This window comes from Mustela erminea, chromosome 17 (assembly GCF_009829155.1).
Source record: "Mustela erminea isolate mMusErm1 chromosome 17, mMusErm1.Pri, whole genome shotgun sequence".
NCBI classification, from domain to species: domain Eukaryota; kingdom Metazoa; phylum Chordata; class Mammalia; order Carnivora; family Mustelidae; genus Mustela; species Mustela erminea.
This window is the reverse complement of record NC_045630.1, coordinates 929,980-946,641: the sequence shown is the minus strand read 5'-3', so window position 1 is coordinate 946,641 and position 16,662 is coordinate 929,980. Positions and strand designations below refer to the sequence as shown.

At 50.6% G+C, this 16,662-nt stretch overlaps 1 protein-coding gene across 1 annotated transcript in view; it reads left to right on the top strand.

Moving 5' to 3' along the window:
- The window catches only part of DPT (dermatopontin), a 30,570-nt gene extending 17,549 nt beyond the window's left edge, over positions 1 to 13,021 (top strand). Inside the window, exons 3-4 of the mRNA XM_032317689.1 lie at positions 10,473 to 10,580; positions 12,738 to 13,021. Coding sequence (XP_032173580.1) covers positions 10,473 to 10,580; positions 12,738 to 12,804 — 175 coding nt within the window. The 3' untranslated portion in view covers positions 12,805 to 13,021. The remainder of the gene's footprint in view (positions 1 to 10,472; positions 10,581 to 12,737) is intronic.
- Positions 13,022 to 16,662: the final 3,641 nt, after the last annotated feature.

The following is a 16,662-nucleotide window of genomic DNA, read 5'->3' as shown; positions in this document are numbered from 1 at the left end:
GGAGTGGAATGTTTTGGGTTTACCACATAAAATATCCTATCATCTTCAAAGAGTGATAGTTTGACTTCTTAGCCAATTCAGATGCCTTTTATTTCTTTTTGTTGTCTGACTGCTGGGCCTAGGACTTCTAGCACTATGTAGAATAGCAGTGGTGATAGTGGATATCCCTGCCGTGTTCCTGACCTTACGGGAAAAGCTCTCAGTTTTTTTCTATTGAGAATGATATTCACTGTGGGCTTTTCATAGATGGCTTTGATGATACTGAGTTATGTACTCTCCATGCCTACACTGTAAAGAGTTTTGATCAAGAACGGATGCTGTATTTGTCAAATGCTTTTTCAGCATCTATTAAGAGTATCATATGGTTCTTGTCCTTTTTTTAAATTAATGTATTGTATCACGTTGATTGATTTGCAGATGTTGAACCAACCTTGCAACCCAGGAATAAATCCCACTTGGTCATGGTGAATCATCCTTTTAATGTGCTATTGGATTCTCTTGACTAGTATTTTGGTGAGAATTTTTGCATCTGTGTCTATCACGAATATTGGTCTGTAATTCTCCTTTTTGATGGGGTCTTTGTCTGGTTTGGGGATTAAGGTAATGCTGGCCTCATAGAATGTGTTTAGAAGTTTTCCTTCCATCTCTATTTTTTTGGAATAGTTTCAGGAGAATATTTATTAAATGTTCTTTAAATGTTTCATAGAATTCCCCTGGGAAGCGGTCTGGCCCTCGGCTCTTGTTTGTTGGGAGATTTTTTTTTTTTTAATAGGAACACACTTTAATATTAAGAGTCTGCTTTTACAACTACAGATATCCCCAGGGAAAGACTGTTCTTTTTAATTTTTTCAATTTATTTATTTTCAGAAAAACAGTATTCATTATTTTTTCACCACACCCAGTGCTCCATGCAATCCGTGTTGGGAGATTTTTAATGACTGCTTCAATCTCCTTACTGGTTATGGGCATGTTCAGGTTTTCTAGTTCTTCCTGGCTCAGTTTTGGTAGTTTATATGTCTCTAGGAATGCCTCCATTTCTTCTAGATTATCAAATTTGCTGCCATATAGTTGCTCATAATATGTTCTTATAATTGTTTGTATTTCTTTAGTGTTGGTTGTGATCTCTCCTCTTTCATTCTTGATTTTGTTAATTTGGGTCCTTTCTCTTTTCTTTTTGATAAGAGTGGCCAGGGGTGTATCAATCTTATTAATTCTTTCAAAGAACCAGCTCGCAGTTTTGTTGATTTGTTCTACTGTTCTTTTGGCTTCTATTTCATTGATTTTTGCTCTGATCCTTATTATTTCTCTTCTCCTGCTGGGTTTAGGCTTTCTTTGCCTTTCTTTCTCCAGCTCCTTTAGGTGTAGGGTTAGGTTGTGTATTGAGACCTCTCTTGTTTCTTGAGAAAGGCTTATATTGCTATATATTTTCCTCTCAGGACTGCCTTTGCTGTATCCAAAAGATTTTGAGCAGTTGTGTTTTCATTTTCATTTGTTTCCATGATTTTTTTCAATTCTCCTTTAATTTCCTGGTTGACCCATTCATTCTTCAGTAGGATGCTATCTAGCCTCCATGTATCTGAATTTTTTCCAAATTTCCTCTTGTGATTGAGTTCTAGTTTCAAAGTATTGTGATCTGAAAATATACATGGAATGATCCCAATCTTTTGGTACCAGTTGAGACCTGATTTGTGACCCAGGATGTGATCTATTCTGGAGAATGTTCCATGTGCTCTAGAGAAGAATGTGTATTCTGTTGCTTTGGGATGGAATGTTCTGAATATATCTGTGATGTCCATCTGGTCCAGTGTGTCATTTAAGGCTTTTATTTCCTTGTTGATCTTTTGCTTGGATGATCTGTCCATTTCAGTGAGGAGGATGTTAAAGTCCCCTAATAATATTGTATTATTATCAATATGTTTCTTTGATTTTGTTATGAATTGGTTTATATAGTTGGCTGATCCCATGTTAGGGGTATAGATATTTAAAATTGTTAGATCTTGTTGTTGGACAGGCCCTTTGAGTATAATATAGTGTCCTTCCTCATCTCTCATTATAGTCTTTGCCTTAACACTGAATTTGTCTGATATAAGGATTGCCACCCCACCTTTCTTTTGATGTCCATTAGCATGATACATTGTTTTCCACCCCCTCACTTTAAATCTGGAGGTGTCTTTGGGTCTAAGATGAGTTTCTTGAAAACAGCATATTGATGGTTTTTGGTTTTTTTATCCATTCTGATACCCTGTGTCTTTTGATTGGGGCATTTAGCCCATTTACATTCAGGGTAACTATTGAAAGATATGAATTTAGTGCCGTTGCATTGCCTGTAAGGTGACTGTTACTGTATGTTGTCTCTGTTCCTTTCTGGTCTGTTATGTTTAGGCTCTCTCTTTGCTTAGAGGACCCCTTTCAATATTTGATGTTTGCAAATTCTTTTAATTTTTTTTTTGTCCTGAAAACTTTTTATATCTCCATCTATTTTCAGTGACAGCCTAGATGGATATAGTACTCTTGGCTGCATATTTTTCTCGTTTAGTGCTCTGAATATATCATGCCAGTCCTTTCTGGCCTGCCAGGTCTCTGTGGCTTGGTCTGTTGCCAATATAATATTTCTACCCTTCTATGTTTCAAACGTCTTGTCCTGGGCTGCTTTCAGGATTTTCTCTTTGTCTCTGAGACTTGTAAATTTTACTATTAGATGATGGGGTGGTGACCGACTTTTATTGGTTTTAAGGGGAGTTCTCTGTGCCTCCTATTTTGATGCTTGTTCCCTTCCAAGTTAGGCAAATTCTCTGCTATGATCTTCCCCAATATACCTTCGGCCCCCCTCTCTCTTTCATTTTCTTCTGCAATCACAATTATTCCAATATTTTTCTGTCTTAGGTTATCACTTATCTCTCGAATTCTCCTCTCACGATCTAGTAGTTGTCTCTCTGCTCAGCTTCTTTATTCTCTGTCATTTGATCTTCTATATCACTAATTCTCTCTTTTGCTTCATTTATCCTAACAGTAAGAACCTCCTTTTTTGATTGTACCTCACTAATAACTATTTTGATTTCAACTTGGTTACATTTTAGTTCTTTTATTTCTCCAGAAAGGGGTTTTATTTCTCCAGAAATAGATTCTCTAATATCTTCCACGCTTTTTTCAAGCCCAGCTAGTGCCTTATACTCATCATTCTGAACTCTAGCTCTGAAATATTACTAATGTCTGTATTGATTAGGTCGTTAGGCATTGATACTACCTCTTGTTCTTTTTTTTTTTTTTGTGGTGAGTTTTTCTGCCTTGTCATTTTATCCAGGTAAGAACAGAGGAATGAGAGAACAAAATACTGAAATGTAGCAATGACCCTAGAAAACTATACACTAACCAAATCAGAAGAGACCTGAAACCAGGGGAGAGATGGGGGGGGGGGGGGAGAAAAAAAAAGTGTGTGTGTGTATTTATGTATATATATATGTGTGTGTGTGTGTGTGTGTGTGTGTATTAGACTGGCGAATAGAACACAGCCACACACTTGCTTTTGGTTTTAGAAGAAACTACCTCCCAAAATTTTAAAAAAAGAAAAATTATGTATATACAAAAATAAGGGTAAACAAGATGAAGGGATGGACTATGATTGTAAAGATGAAAATTTTAAAAGATTCTAATAAATCAATTGATAAGAAAGTTGGTAAAAAAAAAAAAAAGAGAGAGAGAGAGAATGTGATCATGCTGCAGATTGGAACAAAGCCATGTGCCAGATTTAGGCTATATTTTGACCTATTAGAAGAAATTGTATTTCAAATTTTTAAAGAAAAAACCTATATGTATACAAGAAAATAAAATTAAATATGATGAAGGGATAGAATATGACTATAATAATGAAAAATTTAAAAGATTTTCTTAAAAAAGTATTGATAAGATAAAATAATTAAAAACGTTAAAATAGGAAAGAGTTGAAAAGTTTAAAAAGTAAAATTAAAAAATTTTAAAAATTTAACTTGGAAAGACTAAAGAATCACAGGAGAAAAGCCATGAATTCTATGTGCTACAATCGCCTTGCCCTGGAGTTCCTCAGTCTCCGTCAGTGACCTTGGTCTCGGCTGGACGTTCTCGCTGATCTGGGGGAGGGGCCGTGGCCGTTGATTCTCAGGGGTCTTTGCCGCAGGCGGAACCGCAGCGCCCTTGGCAGGAGCCGGGCTGAGCGATGTGCTCGGGTTCGCGCTCGGAGCTTTTGTTCCCTGCGCGCTTTCCGTACCGCGGTGGACGACGGGAAAGAAGATGGCGGCCCCCGGTCTGCGCCGGAGGAGGCGAGAGCTCGGGCCGCTCCGCAGTGCGCCCTGCGGGAGACGCCGTCGGTCCCTCCGGTCTCCCCGTCTAGGCTCCGAGCGCCCCGGCCGGTGACCGAGCGTTTCTGTCTCTGGCGCGGCCCGTGTGGAGCCTCCAGACCCCGCGGGTCCTGCCGCGCAGCCTCGCCGCTGCCCCCGGAGCAGGGACGGGGTCTCCCCGGCCCCGCCGCTTGTGGGGTCCCCGCTGGGACCGCGGCGCACGGTGAGCCCGAGCGGAGCACTGAGTCCCCCGTCGGTCTCCGCCCCGCCGCCCCGACACCGGGAGCTCTGCCGCCCTCGGACACGCCGTCCTCCTGCGACCCCGAGGGACCCGCGACCACACGGTCCCCGCGAGGCCTCCCCCCCGCGGAGCCCCTGGAGCGACGGCCCGCGGCGCCGACTCTGCCGGTCCCGGTTTCGCGCTCGGGGCTCCCGCCTCGCCGGAGCCGGCCCTTCCCCCGCGGCCGCGGACTCTCCCCGCGTCCTGCCGTCCGGGACGTGCGGACTTTCTGCTCCCGGAGCCGCTGCTGCTGCGGGGCTTGCAGGTCGGGGGGTTGAGGACCGGCTCGCCGGCCTCCCGCACCGTCTCGCTCCTGTCCCGGCTCCGGTTTGTAGTACAGGACGGCGGCGTCCGCACAACCAGCCCAGCAGGGACAGGAACGACCTCACGGGCGCCCCGACCGTGTCTCTGCCGGGCCCACCCCTGCCCCGGGGCTGCTCGGCCTGCGCCCGCGGTCGGGGAGAGGAAGGGCTTCGGCTTCTCAGCGGGTTCCTCTGAGCAAGAAGGAAGCTGCGTTAGAGACGGGGACACCCGCACCGCGGTCACCTGGCCTGCGGCCGCTACCGGACCCCGGGGACAGCCACGCCTCCGAGCGCTCACTCACCCGGCCAGCCGCGTGAACGGTGTAAAGTAGGTTCAGTTTATTCCCCGTAATATGGTACTTGTGTTTACTGAGCTCCTCGCGTGAGCTCGCGTGCCGTCTCGTTTCTCTCTCACCGGCATCGTGACCCTTTCACACAGACGAGGGAGGTCGTTCCAGACTCTGCTCAACCGTGTCTGCCTGCCTCCCCGACAGACCTGCTGCACAGGACCAGCTCTCAGCCCGGGGGGGAAAGTAAGACCCACGCGGGAAAGGAGCAGGTCGTAGGCATCCGGAAGAAAACGAAGAAAGGGTTGTTATTTGGAGGAGAGATGTTGGAGGTGGAGTTGTCCCCGTGAGTTTAGGACAGAGGTGACCATGATGTGATGTGGCTGACGAAAGCCAGTAGGAATGGGAACATGTTGGCTGAGCAGCCCCGGGCACGGGTAGAGAGCCAGAAACTCGGTTCCAAGACAGCAATTTGGAAAATATTTAGACGTTTTCCTCGTTGTAATTTAAGTCAGAGATCTCTCTAGAACTGTGTTTCCCCGTATGGTGACACGTATTCGGACCATTTGAAATACAAATGTGCAAAGTACTGCAAGGAGACAGACATGAGCTTGGGAGGTCCTTTCTCATCCTCCGCCCGGGGTCTAGGGTCCCTCCACAGAGGACGGCTACGGGGACCTGGTCATTCAGCCCCACGGGCCCAGTTCCCCAGCAGCCTGGGGGGCCAGCCAGGTGGCTGCTCCTTTGCAGGTGCTTTCCTTCACGCATAACTGCATTGGGGTCTTAATTTTCTCCTTTTTGCAAAAACAATTCAAACAGGTTCTGATGCAATTCCTGTTGGGGGTGCCAGGATGAGCAAATTAGTCCAACCGGAAACAGGCTAATTCCTGCGAGCTTCCCCGGAAGAGCGGTGCGCGAGAGGATAGGTCGTGGACAGATTCTGTTTCCTTACAAACGTCTCACTGACTTGCCTGTCCGTGAGGGACGTACTCCTTGTAGCTGGAAGTAGACTGTGGGGCAGCCTCAACACCTCCACTCTACAAGTGCTGAATCTCTCGTCCAGGCCGCCGTGAACGAGACCACTAAGGTTATGTGCTGCCAGCAGCCTCTGACCCCTTAAGGAGCCCAGCAGATTGGTCATCGTCGTGAAACAAGATGCTTTCATTGGATCCTGGGGGTTTTGTTTTCGTTTGGTTTTTCGGTGGTTTTCTTGTTATTGTTGTTGTTGTGTTTTGTTTTTTGGTCCGGGGCGGAGTCCCATTTTGTGTTTTTGGTTTTTTTTAAAATCAAATGCTACATATTTGGTGCTAACAAGAACAGGACATTACTGTAATAAACTTAAAATAAGGTGGTGTCTGGGACATGGAGAAAATACGGGCAGAACAGAATTAGAGGTTGGACTGACCAGAAGCTTCTTGAAATTGTTGTTTGGATGTGAGTTGCTCGAAGAATGGGTCAGAAAACAGCCTCGGTTAATACTCGTTTACAGAAAAGCTGAAGCTTCCTCGGCGCACCCCCCCCATTCTGGTTTGTTCATGTGGAAATGGTGGGTGTTCTCGGAGTTCCTACAGCACGGAGGCTGCGGGTGTGTCTCTCTGGTGCCCCACGGCGCGGGATAAGGTTGAGAATGTGATTCTGGCTCACTGTGATCCAGCTCACTCTGCCCACAGATCAGACCCGTGGTGTGAAGTTTGACTTTAGGTCTAACCCTCCGTAATCAGTAGTAGCAGTGGACTTTGATGCACTTTTACACTGAGTCCCTGTCTTCTGAGGAACAGATTTAAAACCCTTTCTTTCGACTATTAAAACTGGTCCTCAACCAAACCTCTGACAACATGTAAACTTGCCTCTTTGGCCAACTAAGTTCTATCTCCACTCCCGTTTTCAAAATGGGTGCGAGAGGGGTGCCTGGGTGGCTCAGTGGGTTGAGCCTCTGCCTTCAGCTCAGGTCATGATCCCGGGGTCCTGGGATCGAGCCCCGCATCAGGCTCTCTGCTCAGTGGGGAGTCTGCTTCCTCCTCTCTCTCTGCCTGCCTCACTGCCTACTTGTGATCTCTCTGCCAAATAAATAAATAAAATCTTTAGAAATGGGTGTGAGAGCGTCTCTCCAGGCCGCCTCTGTCCCACTCTCCCAGCACAGGAGCCGGGCGCTCTCCCCGGGGCGCTGCGATTCTGCCAGCGGCCTGCTCAGCAGCCCTGTCTTGATTCTAGTCAGATCTGTTGGTAACTTTAGTGCTCGGAGAACCTTAGATGAGAACATCTTCTCTCTTATAAATCGCCTCTGTTTGACCGGGTTGTCTTCAGCTCCTAAGATTTATTTAACTTCCTTCCGTCTCATTCAAGCCCACCTGAGAAGCTGCACGAGTGGTTCTGTGTTATCACGTCCCACGGAGCTTGTCAGGTCTCACCTTTCTGCAGGTGACAGAAAAAGTGTTATGGGGTGAGAAGGTGTACCCAGTAGTCACTCATCTAGAAGTGATGGGGGGACCACACACACACACACACACACACACGAGTTCTTCGTAAAGGGGTATGTGAGGACCCCAACAGAAGAGCTTCCGTTATGTACCCGTACCAGTGTGCTGAGTAAAGGGGCCTTATGACGGGTCCTTCCCTTCATCTGACCAAGCTGAGGGCTTGTCCGATTGTTGTCATTGGTCTAGGAAGGTGTGACCGTGTTCAGCAGGAAGTGTGCTCTGCAAAAGCGTTACCTGGAGTGACCTGGTACTCACACGGAAGCTGGAGCCACGCACAGCTCTGCCCCCCAGCACCCCCCTTCAGGAAGCCTGATGCCAGCACTTATGAAACCCTGATCTTCTGCTTCCTCGTAGCCTCGTTAAACCTCCTGACAAGGCCCTTTGTCCCTATCTCAGTGTCTAGCTCTGACAGTTTAATCCGTTTCTTCTCGGAGGAGCAAATACTGGGGCTTTCATTTACTAAGACATTTGGCGTGTGCCTGATATCATCGAGAACCGAACGGAGACGCATCTATCTGATTCTAAAACTCAGGGTCCTGGATCATATGGAAACAGTGGTTCCCTCTGTGGATGGTCCTGGGGAGGTTTGCTTTCTACTAATGATTTGGGCCATTTCCCTCTCTGTTTTTGGTTTCATAAAGCAGGCATAATTTCCATCAACATCCAAATTCCTTCCCTGGCCCCCTTCACCCAGGGTTCTGTAAGATGGTATAAACTTCTCACAGTTTTGTAACAAAACCACCACCACCACCACCACAAATCAAGTAAAACAAAAACTGGGCTGGGACCTACATGGAAATGTACCGATCACCACGTACCAGACCTTCTCCAGGACACTCTAGAAATCTGCTGGACGGCAGGACCCCCAGAGAGGCCTCCAGACAAACTGTTAATGGGGGGTGGGGGCTGTATCTGATCACTACCAAAGGTAAAGTATTGAATAAATTGTTCCCTTTTAAAGCTTAAAACTTCATTTTTTTACATGCAAGCCTCTCTCTTCCACTTTATTCCAAGTTTGTTGAACTCACCAAGTAATCTGACATCAAATCAGCAAACACTTAAAGAATAATTATCTAGACTGATTATTTCCAAATAATTTTGGCAGTTGGACCTAGCATAGTGCAGGACTGCCGTATGAAACTTCTGCCTTCGAACAGAGAAAAATGGCAGCTAGCTTTTACATACTGAATCCCAGGAGTGCTTCAAAGTTCTGGAAAATATTTTGTATTCTCTGAAGTATGGAAAACACCTCCCACTCCATTTCTTTTAATCCTAATCTGCATGATTCACGTTTACAACCAATGCCTCTTTTTTGGATAAACTTTAGTCTCACACGTGTGAGAATCCTCAGGGATCACGAGTCAACAGGATCCAAGCGAGGCCCTATTCAGTCCATTTATGAGTCATTTCACACTTTTATTAGAAAGAGGAAGTCCTTGTTCTGGGTCTCTTTAGAAGCACAAAGTGGATTTCGGTATTAGCAGAGCCTTATTTCCCTTCATGAACACAGTAAGTGAAAACACATGGAACCCACTCTGGGCTGGGCTTGGCATCCTCCGAAGCATCACTACGTCTTGAGAAAAGTCCCAGAACAAGGACAGCTGTGTCATGTGGAGGAACAGCCATAGGCCTGGAGAAGGGGCTTCCAGGGCCCCGGCTAACTCCAGGCTACCGTGAGCGGACCGTCGAGCTTGCTGCATCCAAACGCTGAGATCCTAAGTGACCTCCCACGTTATAAATCAGTCTTTTTAGGATTTCAGGATAATCCTCGCAATATGGAGTAGAGTGGGGCATCTCTCTATCGTCAACATGTGCGACAACAACATGCAATGACCTCGCGAACCGAAATCAGCACCTGACACGCGGTAACTGGCTTGGAGACACAAGTAAAGACTGTGGCAGACCCGTGTCACTGGGAAAGGACTGTTTTGGTCGCAAAGATGCCCTTATGAGAATCAGGAGATTCTAGATTTATTCCAGAAAGACCAGAGCAGCCCTACTTACAGGCCTGGGATTGGCTTAATCTGGGAGAGGAAAGAAGGGACAGGAGAAGCGGGAAGAAGACAAACCGCTGGTAGGATTCAACTTGCGCCGTGTGCGCGCCACGCACGTCTGCACTAGTCCCACTGACCAACCTGAAAGGCTCTTCCGTCTTCTACTGACCAGGAAACGAAGATTAAGGGACTCTCCCAAGGGTATTTATTTATTCAGCAAATACTACGTAGCAGGAACTGTTTCAGGAACTGTTTTGTTGCCACAAAACAATGGTGAACAAGGAAAAGGCAGATTTTGTGGGGATTAAATATTACTTTAATATTTTCATACACTTTAATCATGACTCAGAGTAAACAAATACATAGTAAATGACCACAGCATACATTATAAATGCACATACACAGTACATTTGAAACGAAGGTTTTACACACGTACGTGAGAACTTATCTGATATGTCTCTACTTTTTCTTTTTCGAAGCTCATTTGGTAGTAACCAATGAGACTGATTTCAGGATCCACTAACAATCACAGTCCACAGGTCGGAAGCCTGATTCCAGCAGACTTGAACGGCGTGGACTCACATCGATAGTAATATTTCCTCAAGGCCTGGGCACTCACCTCCGTCGTCTTCAGCGTGTAGTTTAGCGACGAGAAGAAAGGGGAAGCCGGAGGAAGCCGGCCTCTGCCCGCAGCCCGCACTGGTCTGGCGGAGACCGTCGAGCTCCGGCTGGGGCTTCCCGTGAAGTGCCAGTGCCGTCTCTTCTTTGTAATAACGGTGTGTTTTATCCTTTTCCTCTAACTTTTTCATTCTTCCCGCATAGGCTGACCACGGAATACCCAGGCCACTACGGGGAGGAAATGGACATGATTTCCTACAATTACGACTATTACATGCGAGGCGCAACCACCACGTTCTCGGCAGTGGAAAGGTGAGCCTTCCCAGGGCAAAGACCACGTTGGCAGGGGTCTCCGGGATTTTCCCTACTTTATTTCGTTGGTCTAGAATAAGCGGAGAGTCGCCTGGGGGTTGGAAGGCCCTGGGCGGGGCGCTGTTCTCACAAACCCACTTCCCGGAGAAGCTCAGCCGTGGGGAGGGGACGCGCTCCAGGCCGCTCCGAGCAGGAACGCCTCAGCGAGGTCTCTGGCGGTCTAAGCTCTGCCGTCGCTCAATCTCAAGGAGCACATTTCTGACCCAGTGTCGGGAGGAGAGGGCAAAACTGGTCGAAGGAGGATCCACTGTCTAACTGGACCCCGTGGCCGCCGACCCCCACCTGGGGTTGCGGGAAGGGGGGGAGGGACCCCCACACTCAGAAAGGAAAGGATTTACATAACCTGAAGGCGGGCAGAATTCCTCCATCCCGTTCCTAGTAAGCGCCCAGTCCTACCCCAGCCACTCCAACAGAAAACAGTAAGACCACGCGACGTCTTCTCCCAGCTAGTGTAGACGGCGCCGGCAGAGTCAGGGGCTTCCCGTCAGGAGAGCCCGTGAACGCAGCACGGGAATCCCTGAAAAGCCACCACAAACCTTTCGCAAACAGCAAAACTTACCTTCGCTCGTTAAATAATGGACTTTGATGGATGTGAGCGTGACTCACCTCTCAGGGTTATTTATGTTTGTCAATGAAATGACACCGCACTAACCAAAGTTAGCACGGCCCAGAATTTAAACAACCAAAACAATAGAAAAAACAACATTAAATAGCTCTGAAAAGGCACCCGACATGGTGCAGGCTCCACAAAGACCTGTATGTTTACCCCCAAGGGGCCCCTCATTTCTCACACATTAGTCCCTTTTATTTCACATCCGTTTCTAAGTAGCTTACTTAGCTGTTTTCTAGAAGCCGAACCCTAGAAACTGAACAGGGAAAAGCAGACATAAAATGGAACTCGTCAGCCGTGAGAACAGCGAAGTGACCGAGCCCTCGCACAGAATGTATTTAAGAAAAGGAAAGACTTAAGAACTCGAAACCGGGGGAGCCTGGTGACAGTGAGCAGGTGTGTCACCCCCAAGGGCAGATTAGGGACAGTGCCGGGGGCATCCAGCATTCCTAACGATGTCTCCAAGTCAGTAAGAAAGTTAGTCCTGCATTGGCTGGTTAAGAAGGCGAGAAGGAACATAATAAAGGAAATAGCATCCAAAATTATGACTCTCTCTCCCTATATATATATATAATGTATAAAATAAAATTATGACTATATACAGTCATAATTTGGGGTGGTATTTTCTTTATTATATACGTACGCATATGCCTGTCAAAATATCCAATTCCCATTGGCTTGAAATTTTTCAGTTACGGGGAGTAACCCAGAGCCTTGGAAAACTGAGATGCCGTGTCACGTATTTGTTGAAAACGAGCAGGCCTGTGCGGTTGTACTGCTGTCAGTAACAGCCGGCGGCTTAACGATCCACAGCACGTGTCCCTTCAGCTCTGCTGAAAGATGCTAAGGCCACCGGCTTGGAGAAATGGCACCAGCGCAGGACCTACTGGGAGGGAGTTTTGCGCATCCAGTGGGTTCCTCCTGGCACCCCATCGCTCAACCTGAGCGCTACTGACAGAGAAGTTCTCTGCTGCAGAGACGACCCTGTCATTCCAGATGTTTAGTGGCAGGCTTGGCCCCCGTTGCTGGCTGGCAGTAGCAACCTCCCCTCCCCCATAGTTGTGACAATGAAAACTGTCCTGGGGAGCCAAAGCGCCCCTGCTTGAGAGCCACCAAAGACTGAGTGTGACTGGGTCCCTCGGTCCTCATAGGACCACATCTAAAACTTGCTCGGCAGCGATCAGTCTCTTACAGGAGACAAGGCTGAATAAATGCTTGTATTTCAAGCTGTTAACCTGTGTGTCCTCGAGGTATCCGTGGACAGAGTGGTGCAGCTGACCCCAAGGGACGGTCACCGGGTGCCCTGGGCCGGAAGGTGTCGAGGTTACGCCCCTCACCGAGGAGTGCCTGATGGTTTTCGAGAGGCTTCCTAGAGAACCAAGTGAGATCAGGCGCCCCTTAAGTTCCCAAACCCTCCGAAGGTCATTCAGCACTTAACGGGCAGCAGGGACCTTTCTCACTGGCCTTGGCTTTCTCTGTCCCCACAGGGACCGCCAGTGGAAGTTCATAATGTGCCGCATGACGGACTACGACTGCGAGTTTGCCAGCGTGTAGGTCCGCCGCTCGCCGAGTGCGGGGACGCCAGGGAGCCGGGGGAGCCGCGTCCGCCCGCCCCGCCCGGCCCGCCCGCTGCCGGACCCCGCCCGCCGCCGGACCCCGGTGCGTCTTCTGCTCTGTTCTTCCCCCAACCTGGCTGGCGGCCGCCGCGCCAGCTTCCCGGGCCTTCCTAACGCGTATCACGCTTACAATAAAATCCACAATCAAAGCGCGTTCTCGCTTTCAGCATGTTCTGTAGCGACCGAGGTGTGTGACTGACCATGGCTTCCTTGCACGCCGCGTAGACGTGCGCGTCTCACAGCCAGAAAATGGCCGGGCTCCGGGAGCCCCAGCCGGAGCCTCGCTACTGCTTTTGCCAGCAAATGAGCTGCAGGCAGGCCTGGGGCCGAGCAGTATCTGTAGGAGGTTCAGGGTAGTGGAGTGAACGGCAGAAATTGGAGAAGGCGGCAGTGGGCGTTCTTTGTAGGTCCGTGTGTTTGAATGGAACCCGGGGTCCTCACCAAGCCTTGAGGGGACACGTGCCCACTGCCCGCCCCCCACATCAGCCATGTCGTCTAGAAGTCCCAAGTGCAGGGTTCTGAGCTCCGGGAGGGTGCAGACCGGGAGGTCAAATGCAGGGATACAAGGGTCTGGGCAGAGCTGGACGCCTTAGCGCGGGAAGAGTTCCCTAACTGAAGGAAGGTTCTAGGCACCAGGAATGCCAAAGATGCAGAAACACAGAAACCTGTGCAGATGCGGCTCAAGTCAGACGGGAACACGGGAGGAGAGAGACTGGGACTCAGGTTAGGAACCTGGGGGCAAGGAAAGGGCAGCTGGGTGGCTTTGGGAACAGAAAAGGGCTGGGTCCCGGGCACCTGGAGAGAGTCATGGTTCCTGGAGCCCTGAGAGTCACAGGCAAACTCAGCTGCATCGGTGCCCATTTTCTGGCTGGGAAAGGCCGCCCGAGACTCCACTCCCCTTCTCTGCACAGTTCAGGGTGTTTTTTGTGGCGGTAACAGTGCCCTGCCTCCTCCGCTGATGTCTCTGTCCCCAGCCCTCTGTGCCGTCTTCATCATAAGAGGAAGAGAAACGTTAACCTTCACTGTGCTGCCAAGGTGGAGGGTCAGTTTGTGCTCTCGGCGCCTCCTTCCCATTATTCATCTGGAAAGTGGGGCTTAGCGCTGTGCTCTGGGCCAAGCCCCGGGCCTCACTGCAGCGGTGAGGCCAGAGGATGGTCAGCAAGTCCAACGACCGAAGCAGAGCGCCCACGGAGGACCGACGAGAGGCAGACCCGCAGTCTGGGGCGTGGACCCGAACCTGATTTGCCCTCAGCCTCCTCTCACCCGCACGCCGCGTGCATTTTCTAAAGATGGTTATTATGTCCCGCGGGCCAGCGCAGGGTGCGTTATTAGCTCTAGATGTAGCGTCCACGGCGCTTTTTGACACGGGCCCGTTCCCTTGATCCTCACGGTTCACCTTCTGTTTTCCAATCCGGGCCGCCCTCCCCTCCCCTCCCCCAGTGGACCCAGGAGAGCAGGGGCTGGACAAAACCCCGGGTCACCTCCCCCGTCCTGCAGGTGGCCGCGATGGCGGACCCTGGGCAGTGCAGGCGTCTCCCTGGCGACATCCTGGGATGGTGACGGGGAAGGCGGGGCTCCGAGGTCTTTCCTCTTCTTGGCCCTGTAAGGCCATTTCTCACGTTAGGGCTTTGCTCTACCGGCTCCATTTCAGCGCTGGCCGCCTCCCTGGCAGTTCCAATTCACAGCAACCTTTCCCGTGTTACTGTTCACAAAGGCAGCCATTAATATTTCAGCGTTCACGCGCCGGTGCAGGATGGCAGCCAGGAGACGGCCTTAGCTGGGCCTGTGGAGCACCGCTGGGAGGCAGCCCTGAGGGGAACAAAGGGCTGGTGAGAGGGGCCACAGGGGGAGGCGGTGCGGGCTGGAGGGCTGCGGCTGGGAGGGGCCGTCCCGGGGCCCGCAGGAGAGCAAAGCCCAAAACACAGCCGATCAAGCCATCCGGTAAGTGCCTGCGCCAAGGACGGTGAATAGGTTTTTACTACGAAAAAGCTACCCTTTGCATGGAGGCCAAGGAATGACCGTCAAGACGTTCTCGCCGTGGTTCAAATCTGAGCGACGTACGCTCTGTATGGCACGTCGCCCGGAAAGAGCCACGCGGCGGCCGGGGGCTAACCCCGCGCTCTCGCTGCCCCGGAGCCCGGGACATGCCCCCCCCAATCAGTGAGGACATTTATTCAGGTAACCCTGGTGGTTTCTTGCAATTCTAGAATTCTGTAAACTCTGCTGTTGGCCCCAAACTGTTTGGAAGGACCCTTGCTAAAGCATTTTCTTCCAGACTGGAAGCCCCAGATGAGAGTTGAAAAGTGGAGTCTGACCTCTGACCCTGACAGGGGGTGGCCTCGTCCAATCAGACACCGTTTCCTCCTCTCCCCAGTGCGGACGGGAACCCCTGTCCCGACAGCTTCCCAAGACAGAGGCCTCACAAAGTGGGAAGAAGAGACGCGGGATTTCCCCCTCCGGGGACTACGGTCCTAGAAGACGGATGATGTAGGAAAGTTCGCTGAGGAAGCGAGGTCCCCGCCCGGCCCCGAGGGAAGGGGACTGCGCAGGTAAGTGGACGGCCACGTGGGGCTCTGTTCGGCCGTCCAGGCACAAGTTCCTGCTCCGTGACTTACCAGCTTCACGACCTTGGCCCGGTCACCCGCCTTTCCCGATCGACTTTCTTGCCAGCGGAGAGTCACGGGGCCCGCAGCCTGCTGGGCTCGCACGTGAGCGCCTGGCAGACCCAGTAGGAGGAGCGGCGCTATCGCTGCACGGTCAGAGGTAACGTTCCTCGGTGAGTGGATGTTAGTAAGGTCAACAGTGCGAATAGTTTTCCGGAGAGACGGAGCGTCCTTTTTGCTCTCGTGGACTTCTTCCCGTCAACGTGGTCAGTGTTTATCACTCGCCAGTCACTGTTCAGGACCTCCCGGCGCGCCGGGCGGCCAGAGGGTGCGGGAGCCCGACAAGCTCACCGCCGTCCAGTCTGGGTGGAGGAGTCAGGGACAGGCAGCACGTGGGGACAGAGGACAGGGTCGGGGGCGAGAAGGCGCTGAGGCATTTCACGCAATGGGAGCGACGCGGTAGAGACACAGAAACACGGACGGGCTCGGCAAAGCTTCCCGAGGAAACCCTGACGCCAGCAGAGTCCGGCCAACACGCCGTCATGACGACCTAAGGAGGGACCAGGAGCGCCCGGAGCGCCATCGCGGGTTCCACTGTTTGGGCAAATGAATGGCCATTTGTGGTGTGTCTGGAACTCCGCTTCGGCTGGGGCTTCCTACACATCTCGGAGCGGGAGTTCACCCCGCGCTCCCTCCTCGCCGCCCCCCATCCCTTCCTCCCACAGTGCCACGGCCCGGGGGTCCCCCCTCCACGCTGGGGCTTCGTCCCTACGTTCCGTCTTTTTGATCAACTGTCTTGACCCAAACACGAAACTCAACACTCTTTCAGTTCCTTCAGAAGACTGTGTCCTTACAGAAGCATTAGTGAACGCAGAACGCAAAACCCAAAAAGGTAAACCCAGACATTGCCTTCTTCCATGGTTTTCTCCTGCTTGCGCGTGAACCCTCGCTACGCGGCGCTTCCTCTCTCCCGCTCGTCTCCGTCTGGCCCCGGCCTGCCCGGCTCTCCTCACCCTCCCAACCCTTCTCCCCCGTCAGCAAGGGAAAACGTTGCTTGGTGCGGCGCACACCCAAACAGCCGGGCCAACGCAACCGAAGTCACACAAAGCCAACAGCATCCACGCTCCCTACGAAGCCTCAGGTCAACGTCAGCAACCCACCTGGGCCGAGTTCCGATACGTTAAAACCCCGTG